The 13633-nt window shown below is 38.2% G+C and overlaps 1 protein-coding gene and 1 long non-coding RNA gene across 2 annotated transcripts in view; one reads left to right on the top strand and one right to left on the bottom strand.

The window, feature by feature from the left end:
- LOC142603851 (uncharacterized) overlaps window positions 1–4012 on the top strand; it is a 40741-nt gene extending 36729 nt beyond the window's left edge. Inside the window, exons 3-4 of the long non-coding RNA XR_012837747.1 lie at window positions 2340–2422; window positions 3723–4012. This is a non-coding gene — a long non-coding RNA (uncharacterized LOC142603851). The remainder of the gene's footprint in view (window positions 1–2339; window positions 2423–3722) is intronic.
- A 1627-nt stretch (window positions 4013–5639) lies between these two features.
- The window catches only part of LCP2 (lymphocyte cytosolic protein 2), a 32470-nt gene continuing 24476 nt past the window's right edge, over window positions 5640–13633 (bottom strand). The window contains exons 16-21 of the mRNA XM_010301870.2: window positions 12585–12705; window positions 10271–10320; window positions 9352–9455; window positions 8416–8493; window positions 7177–7332; window positions 5640–6441 (exon numbers count right to left, since the gene is read on the bottom strand). Of these exons, the coding sequence (XP_010300172.2) occupies window positions 6319–6441; window positions 7177–7332; window positions 8416–8493; window positions 9352–9455; window positions 10271–10320; window positions 12585–12705 (632 nt within the window). The 3' untranslated portion in view covers window positions 5640–6318. The remainder of the gene's footprint in view (window positions 6442–7176; window positions 7333–8415; window positions 8494–9351; window positions 9456–10270; window positions 10321–12584; window positions 12706–13633) is intronic.

Here is a 13633-nt window from a genome sequence, read left to right as displayed (position 1 = left end):
GATGATAGATAAAACCACCTTGCTGCATGTTTTCTTTGTACATACCTATGCTCCGGTATTCTGCCAGCAAAATCACCGGCTTCTGGAAACCACAGAGGACTTTTTCCTTAGAGGCGTACAAAAAGGGCACAGCTAACTTGTTTGCATTGGAGTCCTTGCAAGACCATATAAACTGAAAGGTTCTAGTACAGGAATTAGTGCACGTGTAAAGTGTTTCCTGCTCTGCATTTCTCATCTTCAGAAAGCCCCACAATCTAAGCAGCATATCATGTTTTCTCTTTGAATCACAGTTTAATTGTGCCTGAACAGAAAACGCTATTCTGAGTTGCAATTTAGCTTCTCCTGCAGTCACAAAACAATACATTTAGAACACTTCATTTTAAAGAAGTTGTTTTGTGAAAGCACGAACCTGAAAAGACTGAGAATGGAAGAGTAAGTAAATGGCAGGCAGCTGACTTCTCTGTCCGTCTGTCCTCTACAGCAAGTTCAAAATACAGATGAACGCTGAGTAGCAGGAAAAGTGGTTGCAGCAAATTAACTAAAAGTGCTGACAGCCATTTCCTTGCTTGATGTCCCTGGCGTTTAGTACTATGGGGCACACACTGGGACAGAAATGAACAGTTCCCAACTCCAGGTCGTTGTTTAGCAGGTTTTGTTGATTTCAGCTCAAGCCAGATATGTGCATCTAAGGGCAAGCAATCATTGTTGCAGTCTAAATTGATAAATCTGTAGAGCAAAGGGCCTTTCTTGTCTTCCTTGAATTTAGGTTCATTATTTGATCTTTACTCATTATAAATTACTTTTACTCCATGTGAATTTAAATTGATGACAAAAAGGAACTGACTGCATATAAATTAGTTGCTGCAACATGCAATAAGTGCTCCAGAGCAGGGCCTCAAAGGATGAGAGGAAATCACCATTCAGCACTCCCCTGTTGACACCTCAGTCCTCTCTTCTCCATTTCTTTTTCAGCTCTTGCACCATTTGTGGTTACTTTTTGCCTCCCACTCCAAAAATTACAACTCCTACAGGGCTTTTACAACCTGCTGACATTTCATGTGCTGGAGGAGCGACACATCATGGGGTTTTCCTTGCTGAGCAAAGCAGAACGCAGCAAAGCACAAGGGCTGCCTGTGCCCAGGGGTATGCACTTTCTCCTGCCTGCATGGGCAGCTGCCTGCCCCAGGCCAGGGGAGCCGTTAGCAGCCCCCGGGGGATCGGTGCCTGGAACTGGAGTGACCAGCTCGTCCTGCTGCCCGCAGGCAGGAAGCCATGGCTGCCAGACTGCAATAAGGGCAGGCTCCTCACCGCTGGTGGGAAGGTCTGTGTTGCTGCCTGCCTGCAGCGCCCAGCAGCACCTGTGAGGTGTTGGGGGTCAGCCAGGCTGCGGTGTCCTCAGGGTATCTATCTGGTGTTCTGCGAGTCCTTGGGCCTTCCGGTGAGGCACCCCTTCTGCTTGTTCAGGACAGCCTCTGGGAATGGGAAGTCCTCAAGCCTTGCGGGGCTCCCTCATCCCATGCTTCATGGTGGCCCTGGTGGACATCAGAGCTGGTGCCCTCCTGAGCAGGCTTCATCCCGACCAGTGCGTGATCCCACCCGCCTGCCCCACAGAGGGCTTTGCTCTCACTACAGGCCCTTTCTGGAGGAGTAAAAGAGGGGCATGCGTTTTTGGCTGCCCTTTTAGCCAAGAGCAAGGTGTTGTTCATTTCATTGCACCTTTTCTGAACACACACAGTACCAGGATGAAATAACCCTTTTTCTTTTTTTTTCCTTTTCAGTTTTGGAACAGCTTTCCAGTGATGTCATACACTTAAACTTGCATGAGGGTGTCCTAATGCATAAGGAGAGAGGAGCTGAGAGAATGGGGGAAGAGCAAGACCAGGGATCTGGTATTTAATCTCAGCTCTGTTACTGACCAGCAGACATCCAAGACTTGACTCTGTGTGCGCTTTAGCGTCTCCTTCCATAAATTGATGACAGAAACCAATTGCAATGCCTTTTTAGATCTTTTATAAAGTTTTCAATTAAAAAAATACAACATTTTGTTTGGGGAATTCTTCATCACTGTTATAAGTATGCTTATTCACTATTAGCATTCCATGTTTAAGTCCTAAAAAATTTCTCAAACACTGTCTCTAAAAGAAAGTAAAATGAATAAAAGCCAAGATTTTATTCTTGCTAAGAAGAATTAAAACTATTCAATCCCTTAGACTATTTTCAAATAACACTAATGAAAACAAGGTCTAGTCATTATATTTATCAAATGTTATTATATATTTGATATGAAATATATATATTATATATATTACTCCATAATAATTTAGGGTTTGTCCTTTTAGGATCTTTGGCCCTGGCTGATGACCTCAATGCAAAGCCACTGTCTGAAGGGAAGAGAGATTTGGAAAAAGAATCTACAACAAATGTATGTTCAATTTTTTGGTGATATTTCTCAACGTGCTGAGGTATTCTACATAGTGAGCGGTATTTATGAAGCACCCAGAGTTTTTCCAGATTTTATTTTTAGAATTTCTGAATGATAGAGAGCTTGTAACTAGGCCATAAAACATGATATGTGCAATTTTGTTTAATATTTTTCCTAAGGGACAAAACTCCTAAAAAAGAATGTAGTAGAAATTTAAACATTCAAATTAATTTCAAACACTTTCTAGTCTTAATTGTCTCCAGATTTTGATTGGGGTTTTTTAATTAAATGTTAAAGGAAGGGAATATGATGTCCAAAATAAGCCAAAAGATGTTGATTATAAAATAATTACCTATACAGACATAAATGTTCCTGGGCAGGTATTAACCGATTCATTGATATTCAGTGCTAGTAATGACATTGATTTCTTTTACGCACGTTAATGTCACAATAGCTCCATCTTGTGGTTGACTGAATATTACTTGACGATAAGGTCGAAAATGGAAAAAAGGAGAGGAAATTTTGTAAAAACAAACAAACAAAAAGGAACAGAAAACAAAAATAAAGCCTGAGTGTTTAGTAGTTGCCTTCAGTAGTTGCAATTTGCCAGATCTAAGTGGATAATTATAAAAGGGGGGGAGTTTTAGTTAAAAATATTATTTATGAAAAACAATTTTAAAAAATCATAATAATAATTAGTATTAGCTGGATTACTGAGTTTCTGAATCATATGTACACTGCCAGGTATGTTTCGTTTGTGTATGTTTACAGGCATTCAAAAATGCTGCTGCTGATCAGCGGTTTAACCTTGAAGCTGCGATTAAAAATGTTGACAAAATGTCCAATGAGCTGAAGAAACTAAATGGTAATTCTGAGTTCACCATCCAGCTAAACAAGAAGCTGTTTAAGGCATCATTTTAAAAAGTGTGCAGTTGTGAATGGTTTTCTATGTCATACAACTGTTTTTTAATCTAATGAAACAATACAGTTGCTCTTTTATTTTGAAAAATGAATGAAACAGTAGTTATATAGAAATGGAATCATGTTAGCTAACTGTGGAAACAATCTGTTGGGTAGTCAAAGTCATTCCTTTGCAGGAACATAATAGTCTCCTAAAGGAAATATTAACAGTATGCTAATACCAAAATTTATTTAACCGTCTTGAAGTAACAAAATAAGGCAACCATCAAATTTTTGAAAGAGTTAATAGATGAACACTTCAAAAAGTGCTGTATATAAATTGTCATTCACTTAGCATCTACCATTCAATAAATACAATATGTTGTCCTTTGTCTTTCAGTGGAAAGCCAGCTACTGCTTTGTGACCTTATTTTGAATTTCAACCATCCTATGAAGGCCAAAAATTTAAGAGAAGCTGAAGAAAAAACTTGGAGTTTGACAGATTAAGTAATAATATCCATTTTCATGCATCATCTTCTATTAATACTGCTTCACTTTGAACTGTAAAATGACAGTATGGTTTTCTGCACTTGGGTTCTTTTTAATTTAAACTGCAAATGTGGAGTAGAAAAATGCTATAAGTAGGTTATTGATTTTGAGAGGGTTTTTTTAACCCAAATTTCCCAAATTAAGCCCACTAGGCCTGGAAAGACTGATACAATTAACTAGAAAGGTCAGGAAACTGGGCATGAAGTTTTTCCAGGAAACTGGGCATGAAATTTTTCATATGTGTTTTTTTCCTTTTAAACAAAGACATACTGAAACAGTAACAAAAGATTTTAGATTACTTCAAGTCAAGTCATTGCCATCTTATCTCAGTTGTGCTCCAGAAAATGGGATAAGAAACAGCTAGTAAAGGAGGAACTGCAACTTGTCATTTGATCTGCCTTCCTCATTCTAAAAATGTTGCTGAGGAAGGAGGCCAAAGAGCAGATTACCTCAGGAAAACCGAAAGTACTTTCATTCTAGTTTCTGTAGTGACTCTCTAATACACCTAGTTACAAAAGAAAGAAAGAGTTGGCAGTCTAAATACTCTATCCTGAAATCTTCTTGGCCCAAAATTTGAGTAGCCAGGTTTTTTGCATAGATCATTACAATTAATAGTCAATCATACTTTACTTGTGGGCATGTTTGAATGTTGAGGTGTGGTTTTATTCATATACAAAATATATTTGCCTGAATAATCAAACCAAGATTTACTCCGCTGAAAAAAATATGTAGTGTTGCAATTTGTTATGCTGGTTTATGTTTGATTTTGCTTTCACTAATGAGATCATTTGAAACAAATAAAACACGATTCCATAGGAGGTATTTCTAGGTTGTCACTTCTCAAGGCAGTGCAACAGAATAGAATTACAACCTCCAGCTCACAGAATCAGTGGTAATATGGAGGATGTTGTTCTTAATTTTAGCACATTTTGAAAAACATACATTAAAAATTACTTTTCTTTCACAAGATTAGTAGTGAGCTTTTGAAAAATATTGGGCTAGAAACAGGTTTTGACAGCTGAAGAATTTTTACAATTTTTTTTTCATCTTTATTTTTGATTCATAGTTGCATGGAAATGAAATTCACTAACTTTGAATTCCAGCTCCTAGCTAAATATATTAGAAAGGAAGATAACATTTACAAAACATACATATTTAAAGTAAAACTGTTCGTGAAATCTGATTAGCTTATCTGAGAATCTATACAGATTACACAAAGGTATTTATCTGCCTTGAATTTTGATTTGTGTTTCAAGTGATATGCACACAAATGGCTTTAAAGGAGGAAAAGTGTGACAAAGTCGAACATAATTATCAAACCAAGGTCTTGTCAGAAAAAAAAAAGGTTTCTAGAAAACCGAGGCAAAGAGTTGGACAAGTCCCACTTAACAAAGGAGAGGGAAAACCTCTTGTTACAGTATGCTTCCGTGGTCCTCAGTTGCCACTTACATTTTTAGAACTGAGAATGTTACTGTTTTTCTTGAAAAAATACAGTAAAACCAGAAAGCAGTTGTATAAGAGGAACTAAGTTTAGCCTGATTGTGTGTCTCTGCTTTCTAAGAGATTTGGGCGTGTTCTGCCAATTAAGAATCACATGATGATAATCTTGTTGATGTGTGTCTTATAAAAAAGTAGTTGCTTAACTGAGAGTCAGAAAGACGGAACTGAAGAGAAAAGTTTGTTTCTGAGTGAAGTTAGAGGATCCTAGGAGATCCATGATTCCAGTTTGGAGGCTAAGACATGCCGTCAGTGAATGGCAGAGAGAACATGGTATCTGTAGATATTTTATTTTTCTAGAAAAGTGTGAACAAAGACAGTTTCATAGCTGAATAACACAGACATGGATCTCGACAGGCAGCTGCATATCCAGGGTTGGGGGTTTTTTTCGGTATTGCTGAAACTTGGGTGTCTTTAGGATCCAGGTTGGAGTCCCAGTCTTTTTGTAGAAGTGGCTATAGTTAGATTTCTTTGGAAGTGGATTGGGGGGAAAAATTGGGGGTTTATTGTCTTTCGTCTACTCCTAAACTTTGACAAGGTTTGGGTTTTCTATGTATCACTTTAAATAACATAATTGCTGCTGCAGTTCTGATCTGAAAAATAGCTTGCTTTTCTTTTTCCTCCAATGAAAGCAGGCTTTTATTGGTGTTTACTTCTGGGTCCTCTGATTTGGCATGGAAATCATTTCAAGAAGATACACGTATGTTGGAAGATAAAAATTTCTCATGTACTGTAAGATTAGTGGGCAGTAATAAACACATTGTAGGAAAATCAGATTTATAGAGTACTGCATTTAAGGCATAATTTAAAAATAACATTGTCCTTTTTCCTTAAAATTAAAAGAATTTTTAATGAATTAATGATTTTAGTTTGCTGAAAAAAGAAATATCTTGAAGTTTCCAAACTTCAGTAGGCTTCAATACTATATGTAATCTTCGTTAAGGTCTCATTTAAATGTGTCCTGCAGCATACCTTAACATGCACTGGTTTCTTGAACCTCTGTCTTTTCCATCAATCAGAAGAAGAGGTGTTCTTTGGAAGTAATCAATGATATCTGCTACAGAAGAAAAATCCTGTGGGATGGAAAGAAGAAGGCTATGGCAAAACCGTCAGAATTATTAGTAGTTAGTAAAACAAAAAGTGGGTTTTTTTGAACTCTAAATATTTAGCCATCTTACAAGGTCCCATAAATACTATCAGATCAGCTGTTTTCATTCCTGCCATAATCTGTAGCTCAATAACTGTTAATCTAGTGTGTGTACAACCTACTGCAATGTTGTATAGTTAATTTAAGCAGTCTAGGCCTGTTTAATACATGATGCTGTCATTCTGCTTGACATGATGATTGCACCTGAAAGTTCAAAAAGTTGAGTGATAAATTCAGAGAGTCCTGACTTGATGGGAACTGCAGTACGGGTGCTGACCCGTCTGTCTGGTGCCAGTAAATCCAACGCAGTACTGCTGGGCGTAAGTAAAGCAGCAGTCTGGAAGCAAGGCAGTAAAGTTGGCAGATAAGGATTTGCTCTCAACTGTTTATTTCCCTTATCTTGGTGGTAAACAAACATTCCCTAAGCAGGTATATGGATCTCTAGTAGCTGTAGTCTAAGGCTATCCCTTCATTCCCTGAGTGCAAACAGGAGAATCTGATTTTACTTCCAGCAGTAACATATTCTATCAGGAATAACTCTAAGACAATTAGCAGAATTCCACTGGAGTAAAACAGCTGCCAGGTTAAGTAGCCTGGCACTTAAGAATGAGACAGGAGATACCTTAAGATGAAAGGAAGTAGTGTGAAAAACACGTAGTACCTCTTTTCCTTTTAAGCCGGTTCCTAACACATATATGTGATTTTGCTCCTGATACCGAATCTGGATGTTGTATACCTTATCTCTGTACAACACCATCAGTACATATGGGTGAGTTGCAGTTTTTCTTGAGCTGTCTCTTACCAAGAATGTTCCATCCTGAAAGATGAAAAAATGAAAGATGACAAATGTATGTCACTGCTGGGTTTGATCAGCATAACAACCTTAGCTAGAGTACTCATGCTTTTAAGTGTTTTTTCTTTCTGAAATCTCTTTCCTTCTGGTAAGAGAAACTGCACAATTACAGAATTTATGTCATTTCTCAAATGTTTTATCTTTCAATTTGCTACTTAAAACTTTCCTGCCTGATACAAATGCAGATTTTTAAGGAAGGGAGGAATGGTGTTCTATGAGGGAGAGATTCCATTAAAGGAGAAAGTGAACTATCAAAGGCCAAGCCTCATGTCACTTTAGCCACAAGTTAATTTCTGATAAGTGCCAATCAAGGTTCCTATGTGATCTATTTACAGACGGCCTAAAATAATGACAGTGTCTGTGTAACTTTGGTAAAGGCAATGACATTGTGTCTGTCTCTCTCGCTGCTTTTCTTCGTTTCAGATCTCATTTAACAAGTCTTCCATTGAAACACCCTTTCTTAAAGGCATTGAATATGACCTCATCAGCTGGTCCTTAGTACAAGTCATTGAAATGCTGTACGTGTCATCTGCAGCTTATTGCCTCTGTTGTGAAGCATCATAGAGTGAACAGATGTCCCACAGTGATGGGATACAATTTGGTTTATCTCCACACATGCAGTTAAGCCTGGGTTTCATTTGTTTGAGTCTGTACTTCATTTTGCTGGTAAATATGGCCTAGAAAAGGGTGGGATTCATCTCATCTACCTCAAGCCACCTGAAACTTGGAATTTGCAACAAATTCCTCACTGCTGACAGAGAACTATTTCCAGAGAACAAGTCACTCCTCCTCAGAGAGGCAAGGTGAAACCTCTTTCTGGAGACACAGAATTTGTTCTCTTGGACTGTGGAAAATAACAGCTTTCATGGCTGATTTATATTAGATGTGTAACTTCCATGTGGGTAAAGCTATTCAAGGTGAATCTCTCACTCTGAGTATCTATATTGGGGCTCTCACTTTACCACGTTATTCACCTTCACTCTTGCGTATGACTGCAAGGACATCTAGCTAGGAGATGGTGAGAATCACCAACAATTTAAAGAGTACCTTGTTTATTTTTCGAAGAGCTGCTTCTGCTTCTGGCCGGCTAACATAAGCAACGTACCATTCATCATTTAGTGAGCCCTGTGGTTTTTGTGAGAGAGGATAAAGGAAAAAGCTGTCAATGAATTAGCTTGTGATGTTAACAACATACAAATAAGTAGAGAGAAGTTTGGATGTGAGGCATATTTGGGTTTACGTGGAGAATCTCTGCAGGTATGAGCTTCAGGGATTTTACTGGTATATATAACTGTACGGTAAGTGGCACTAAATGATTTTAAAATCATTTGCTCACTTTGAAAATTTGAAAATATTACAGACCTAGCTATAATATGTCTGCAAATTAGCAAGGAAAACAGCTATCTCCAAATGTTTTCAGTAAAAGATAGATTTTAAGTGACATTTTCTCTTTTGTCTGCCTGGAACACACATCCTTTGCCTTTGTTTCTCTGTTGTTTTTTTTTAATTATTTTATTTTTTTCTTTTTTAACTATCATCTGAGACAATAATGCAGACTTCCTGTGAACATACCACATATGGTTGCCCAGCAGTGTTATCGCCAGGAGTGCTTTGCTCTAAACTTGTCATATTTAAAGAAATGTGAAACAAAAATGCACTTAAAGGACAGGATTTCTTTACTCACTAAGGTTTTGTGGAAGGAGAACTGAATATGTAATGCTAGTTGAAGGCAACTGTGCAAAACAAGTAATCCCGTAAACAAGTATTTTTCTTATTTTGTTCTACTGGGGTTTTGCTATTGTTTTTCTTGGTGAAGATGAAATGAGGCACTACAGTTTGACACAGAAAAAGAAACTGAAAGCACCTACTAACATCCTGACAGTAACTACTAACTAGAAAAACAACTTTGAAAAATGTTCTCTCTCAAAATCAGAAAATTTGCTGTGTTTAGCGGTTATGGTTAATGCTTGTAATGTTTTGTACCTCATCTTCCTCCGTGTTCATTTGGTGAACAGTCTGTCTGCTAGGAATTGGCAATGGAGGTCTTATGTCAGATGCGCCTCGTGAAGGAGATCTGCTGGTGTTGCCTTCAAAGATGTAAAAGTAGAAAATATGTTAAAACCAGGAAAATAATTTAATCTCTGGAGTGCATACAGGGTGTACAATCTTGATTTTATGAGGCATGAAGAATTTATATCACTCTGATACTGACACATTTTGAACTGATTTGAAATCAGATTTAGGCTGCTATAAGAGAATCAGGTTCTTTACATAAATTCATCCTTGGTGCACAGGGACTTTAACTGAACTCTTGCAGTTCAGGTGTCATTAAAATCAGATGAACTTGAAATAGAGGTTACATCTTTTTAGCTTCTGTACCACAATTACTCAGTTGAGACCATCTCCGGTTTCTTTGAGACAGAAGTAACGTTGTCTTTTTCCATCCCTTGCCTTCTCAGCATGTAGAACTAAAAAACTGTCACTGTGAGGCATTGGCAGCTCTTACCATATGCAAACAAGTATTTGCAAAGCAATTAATTTCTAAGCTGCTTTTATTTTTTACTTGTTATTACAAGATAAATATGCAGCATATTGCACATGGGAAGTGTTTTCTGCCTTTTTCAAGAGTATTACTATGCCACAGTGACTTGCAGGTAGCATTGCTCAGTTCTCAGTAGTATTAGCTATATTGAAATAGATGCTTATATGAAGTTTTGACAATGGTTTAACTAGGCAGTAAGCCCAAACTTCAAGGGAGAAAAAACATCTTAGATTCAGACTAAGCAAGTTCCTTTCAGGGGAAAAAGAAAAAAAAAAAGAAGACTATTTTAACTCCACTGAAACCACTTTTCAACCTTCAGTCATTTTTTGTACAAAAAATGCAGGAATGCAGGATACAAACCTGGATGTAAGCGTGGTGGTAGTGAGCCGCTTGAAGACAGGTTTCTAGCACTGGGGGTTTTTTTAAAGAGAAAAAAAAAGGTAGTATAAATATAAAATAGCTATACAACATTTCTGTGTTCTAAAGAATTGATCTGGACTTTGTGCCTATCTACAGTATGTGAGATCCTCTTGAGACCTATGAAGGATGAGGATAGCCTTCTCTTTCTTTAGTTTTTCTTCTTTTTAAGGAAGTAGATCTACCATTATGTTTACTTGAAGCTTAGTATCTGGGAATAAGGTAGAAGGAATCAGTAATGGGCCACCAAGATTTCTGTATCAGGATTAATGCAGAAACTGCTTCAGCTTGTGGAGTTTTCACAGGGAATGACTACTGTATTCCCCTGAAGCAGGAAGCACGGGTAACAGCTTGCTGGATGTTTCTTTCTGTGGGGTTCCACTTATAGAGTCATTTTCCCTGTGGCTTCTTTAATATTGTTGATGAAACTGCGGATTCTCATCATTAATGTTGCAACTACGGATGTGAAGCTACTGGAAAGAGTCTAGTGAAGGGCTGCTAACATGATAAGGGGCTGGAGAATCTCGTGTATGAGGAAAGGCTGAGGGAGCTGGGTCTGGTTAGCCTGGAAAAGAGAAGCCTCAGGAGGGATCTTATTAATGTCTATAAATACCTGCAGGGAGAGCCAGGCTCTTTTCAGCGATGCCCAGAACTGATGGGACCAGAGGCAATGGGCACAAACTGAAACACAGGAGGTTCCCTCTGAGCATCGGGAAACACTTTTTTACTGTGAGGGTGACTGAGCCCTGGAGCAGGTTGCTGAGAAAGGTTGTGGACTCTCTATTCTTGGAGAAATTCAAAAGCCATCTGGACATGGTGCTGGGCAGCCTGCTGTAGGTGACCCTGCTTGAACGGGACAGTTGGACCAGGTGACCTCCAGAGGTCCCTGCCAACCTCAGCCATTCTGTGACTCTGTGAGCTATGAGCAGACAGGGGCACAGAGCTCATACCCACAGCACCATTACACTTCCCTGTGTCTGTGCTTTCCCTCCTCTGTTCATTTTTATGCTTTCTGTTAGAAAATCTACAATTTCCTTTTATGGCCTGATCCCAGAACCCACATCCAAAACTTCTTCAAAATGAAGAGTCATGATTTTCTTTTTTTTAATGTTTGGGGTTTTCACCTAATTGGGAACAAACTGCCTGCACGCTTTTCCTTTACAGTTCATATTTCTCTTCTGTTTAAATGAACTGTAAAAAAAGCTCTGGGATGAATATGTTAATTATATTTGCAGAACAAAAACACCCTATCATGACTTGTGATTCATGGAAAGAATCAGCCAAATGGGGGCCTCTGCTAGATCAAAATTTCACAATACTGTTTGAATATAAGCAGAAGTGTTCATCATAGGAATAGTTCATATTTGCATATGACCTTGCTATTGCTGCTGCAATATTTGTTCTACTGGGGTGTCAGCAGTTCCAGAGGATGATGGTAAATGGGAGGAATTCATCAAAGAGCAATTAAAAAAATACAGAGATTTGAAAATGTACTTCAGACCTAGACTCAAGGAGTCCACTCTAACTCATCAAAGGCTAAGTCTGTTGCACACTACATCAGAAATCAAAATTTAATTAAGGGTTCTTTCATCTAGCAAATGAAGGCATAATAATCTAATGTTGGAAATTGAAACAAGGTTTACAATAAGTTTAAATAGGAATTATTCACCATTAGAATAAAATTTAGTGAATAGGTGGTGAAATTCATTCACATTCAACTCTAGACAACTAAGGTTGTGGGTTTTGGGTTTTTTTTAGTTTTGAAGCAATGTAGTTGCAGCTCTAGCACTTAGGCTCCTAGAGTGTGCAGAATCCTTTTAAAGAACCTCTTTGACCTACATCCTCCATAGTTTTGCAGGAGAAGATGATCCTTTCCCAAAAGGGCTGGTCATTCTTACGGATCCTGCAGGCAATGGGAGAGGTGTCTCAAGAATATAGAAGCATTGCACCACGTAGGCCCTAAAATATGCCTTTGACATAAAACTGAGATTTACATTATTTTCTTGGTTGCCTGATGTACACCATCTGCTTCACTGAATACACAGCTTCAATTATATGAAGGATTCTCCTTGATAGTAGGAACAACACAAATTAGCATGCAGTGGAGGTAAGGGTATAGCCTGAAAAATAACGGACTACTTCAAGTAGTTACCTCGTATTTGCCTGAGAACCCTGTAGCCACATATATACTATTGTTTGCTCAATTGCAAAGAGATTGAGATTCAAAAGGAATGACGCAGCAATGGGTGAAGCAAACCTTTCTGCACCAGGCATACTGTTGGCTCCTGGCTTAGGTGGAGGCTTGACAGATTTGGCTGGGAATGTATTGGAGCTGTATGGGGGCAAAGATAGCTGTGGCACTGGTCTTTGGGGTGCAGCTGTGGAGAGAAAGAGAAGGAAACTTAAAACTTCTGTGAGACATTCTTAAATGAGGTAGAATGAAGAAACGCTGACACATTACTGCTGTTTAATGAAATAAACCTAATGGAGTAAACTGTCTATAAAAAATCCTTGATGTGTTAGTTACAGATTGTAAACTCATATGGTCAACTGAGAACTTAAGTATTAAAATTAAAAATAACCTGAAGCAGCCTTGAGCAACATCTACATTTTCTAACTTCTGTTTTGGATAAGCCACAATTCAGATACCTTAACTGCAGTAGAGCTGACTGTGGTATGTAACCATGGTTCTCTGTTAGATTGCTTCTAAACAGTGAATTTGAGGTTACCTTTTTGAACTTCATTCCTTTGTGAGATTTCTCCCATATCATCATAAACAACAGCATAAAATAAAACTCCTCAACTATTGGTAAAAGGGGAACAGATTAACTGCTCTCTGCACAGCTTAAATAGCCCGATTCTTTAGGGAGTCTTAGAGGCAGTGATAATTTGTAGAGACTTGGCCAAATGCTCTGCTTCTGTTATGGCATCACTTTACCAGCTTGCTTAATTTTAGGAACCAGGATTCTGAAGTAATTTATAAATACTATTATTACATGAAACAAGTTCTGCTTCAGTTTGTTAGCATAAATAGCATTACGCAGAAGGCTAGTACCAGCAGGGTTTGACTGAGCATTTTGGTGAAAACTGGGAGGAAACCAGGTTTACGTGCCTCGCTGTTTGGTGCTGTGTGCAGATCACAAATCTCTAAAATGTAATGTGTTTCAAAATAAGAAATCTTGCTTCTTGTAACTGGCTGACTGAAGGAAGCTATTAGCTATTGATTTCCTGTGCTTTGCGGCTTTGATATATAAATCTACATGAGGTACTGCGTAAGCGTTCTACAACCTCTCAAGCTACCACCTG

Source organism: Balearica regulorum, chromosome 14, assembly GCF_011004875.1.
Source record: "Balearica regulorum gibbericeps isolate bBalReg1 chromosome 14, bBalReg1.pri, whole genome shotgun sequence".
Lineage (NCBI taxonomy): Eukaryota > Metazoa > Chordata > Aves > Gruiformes > Gruidae > Balearica > Balearica regulorum.
This window is presented reverse-complemented; position numbering and strand designations above follow the sequence as displayed.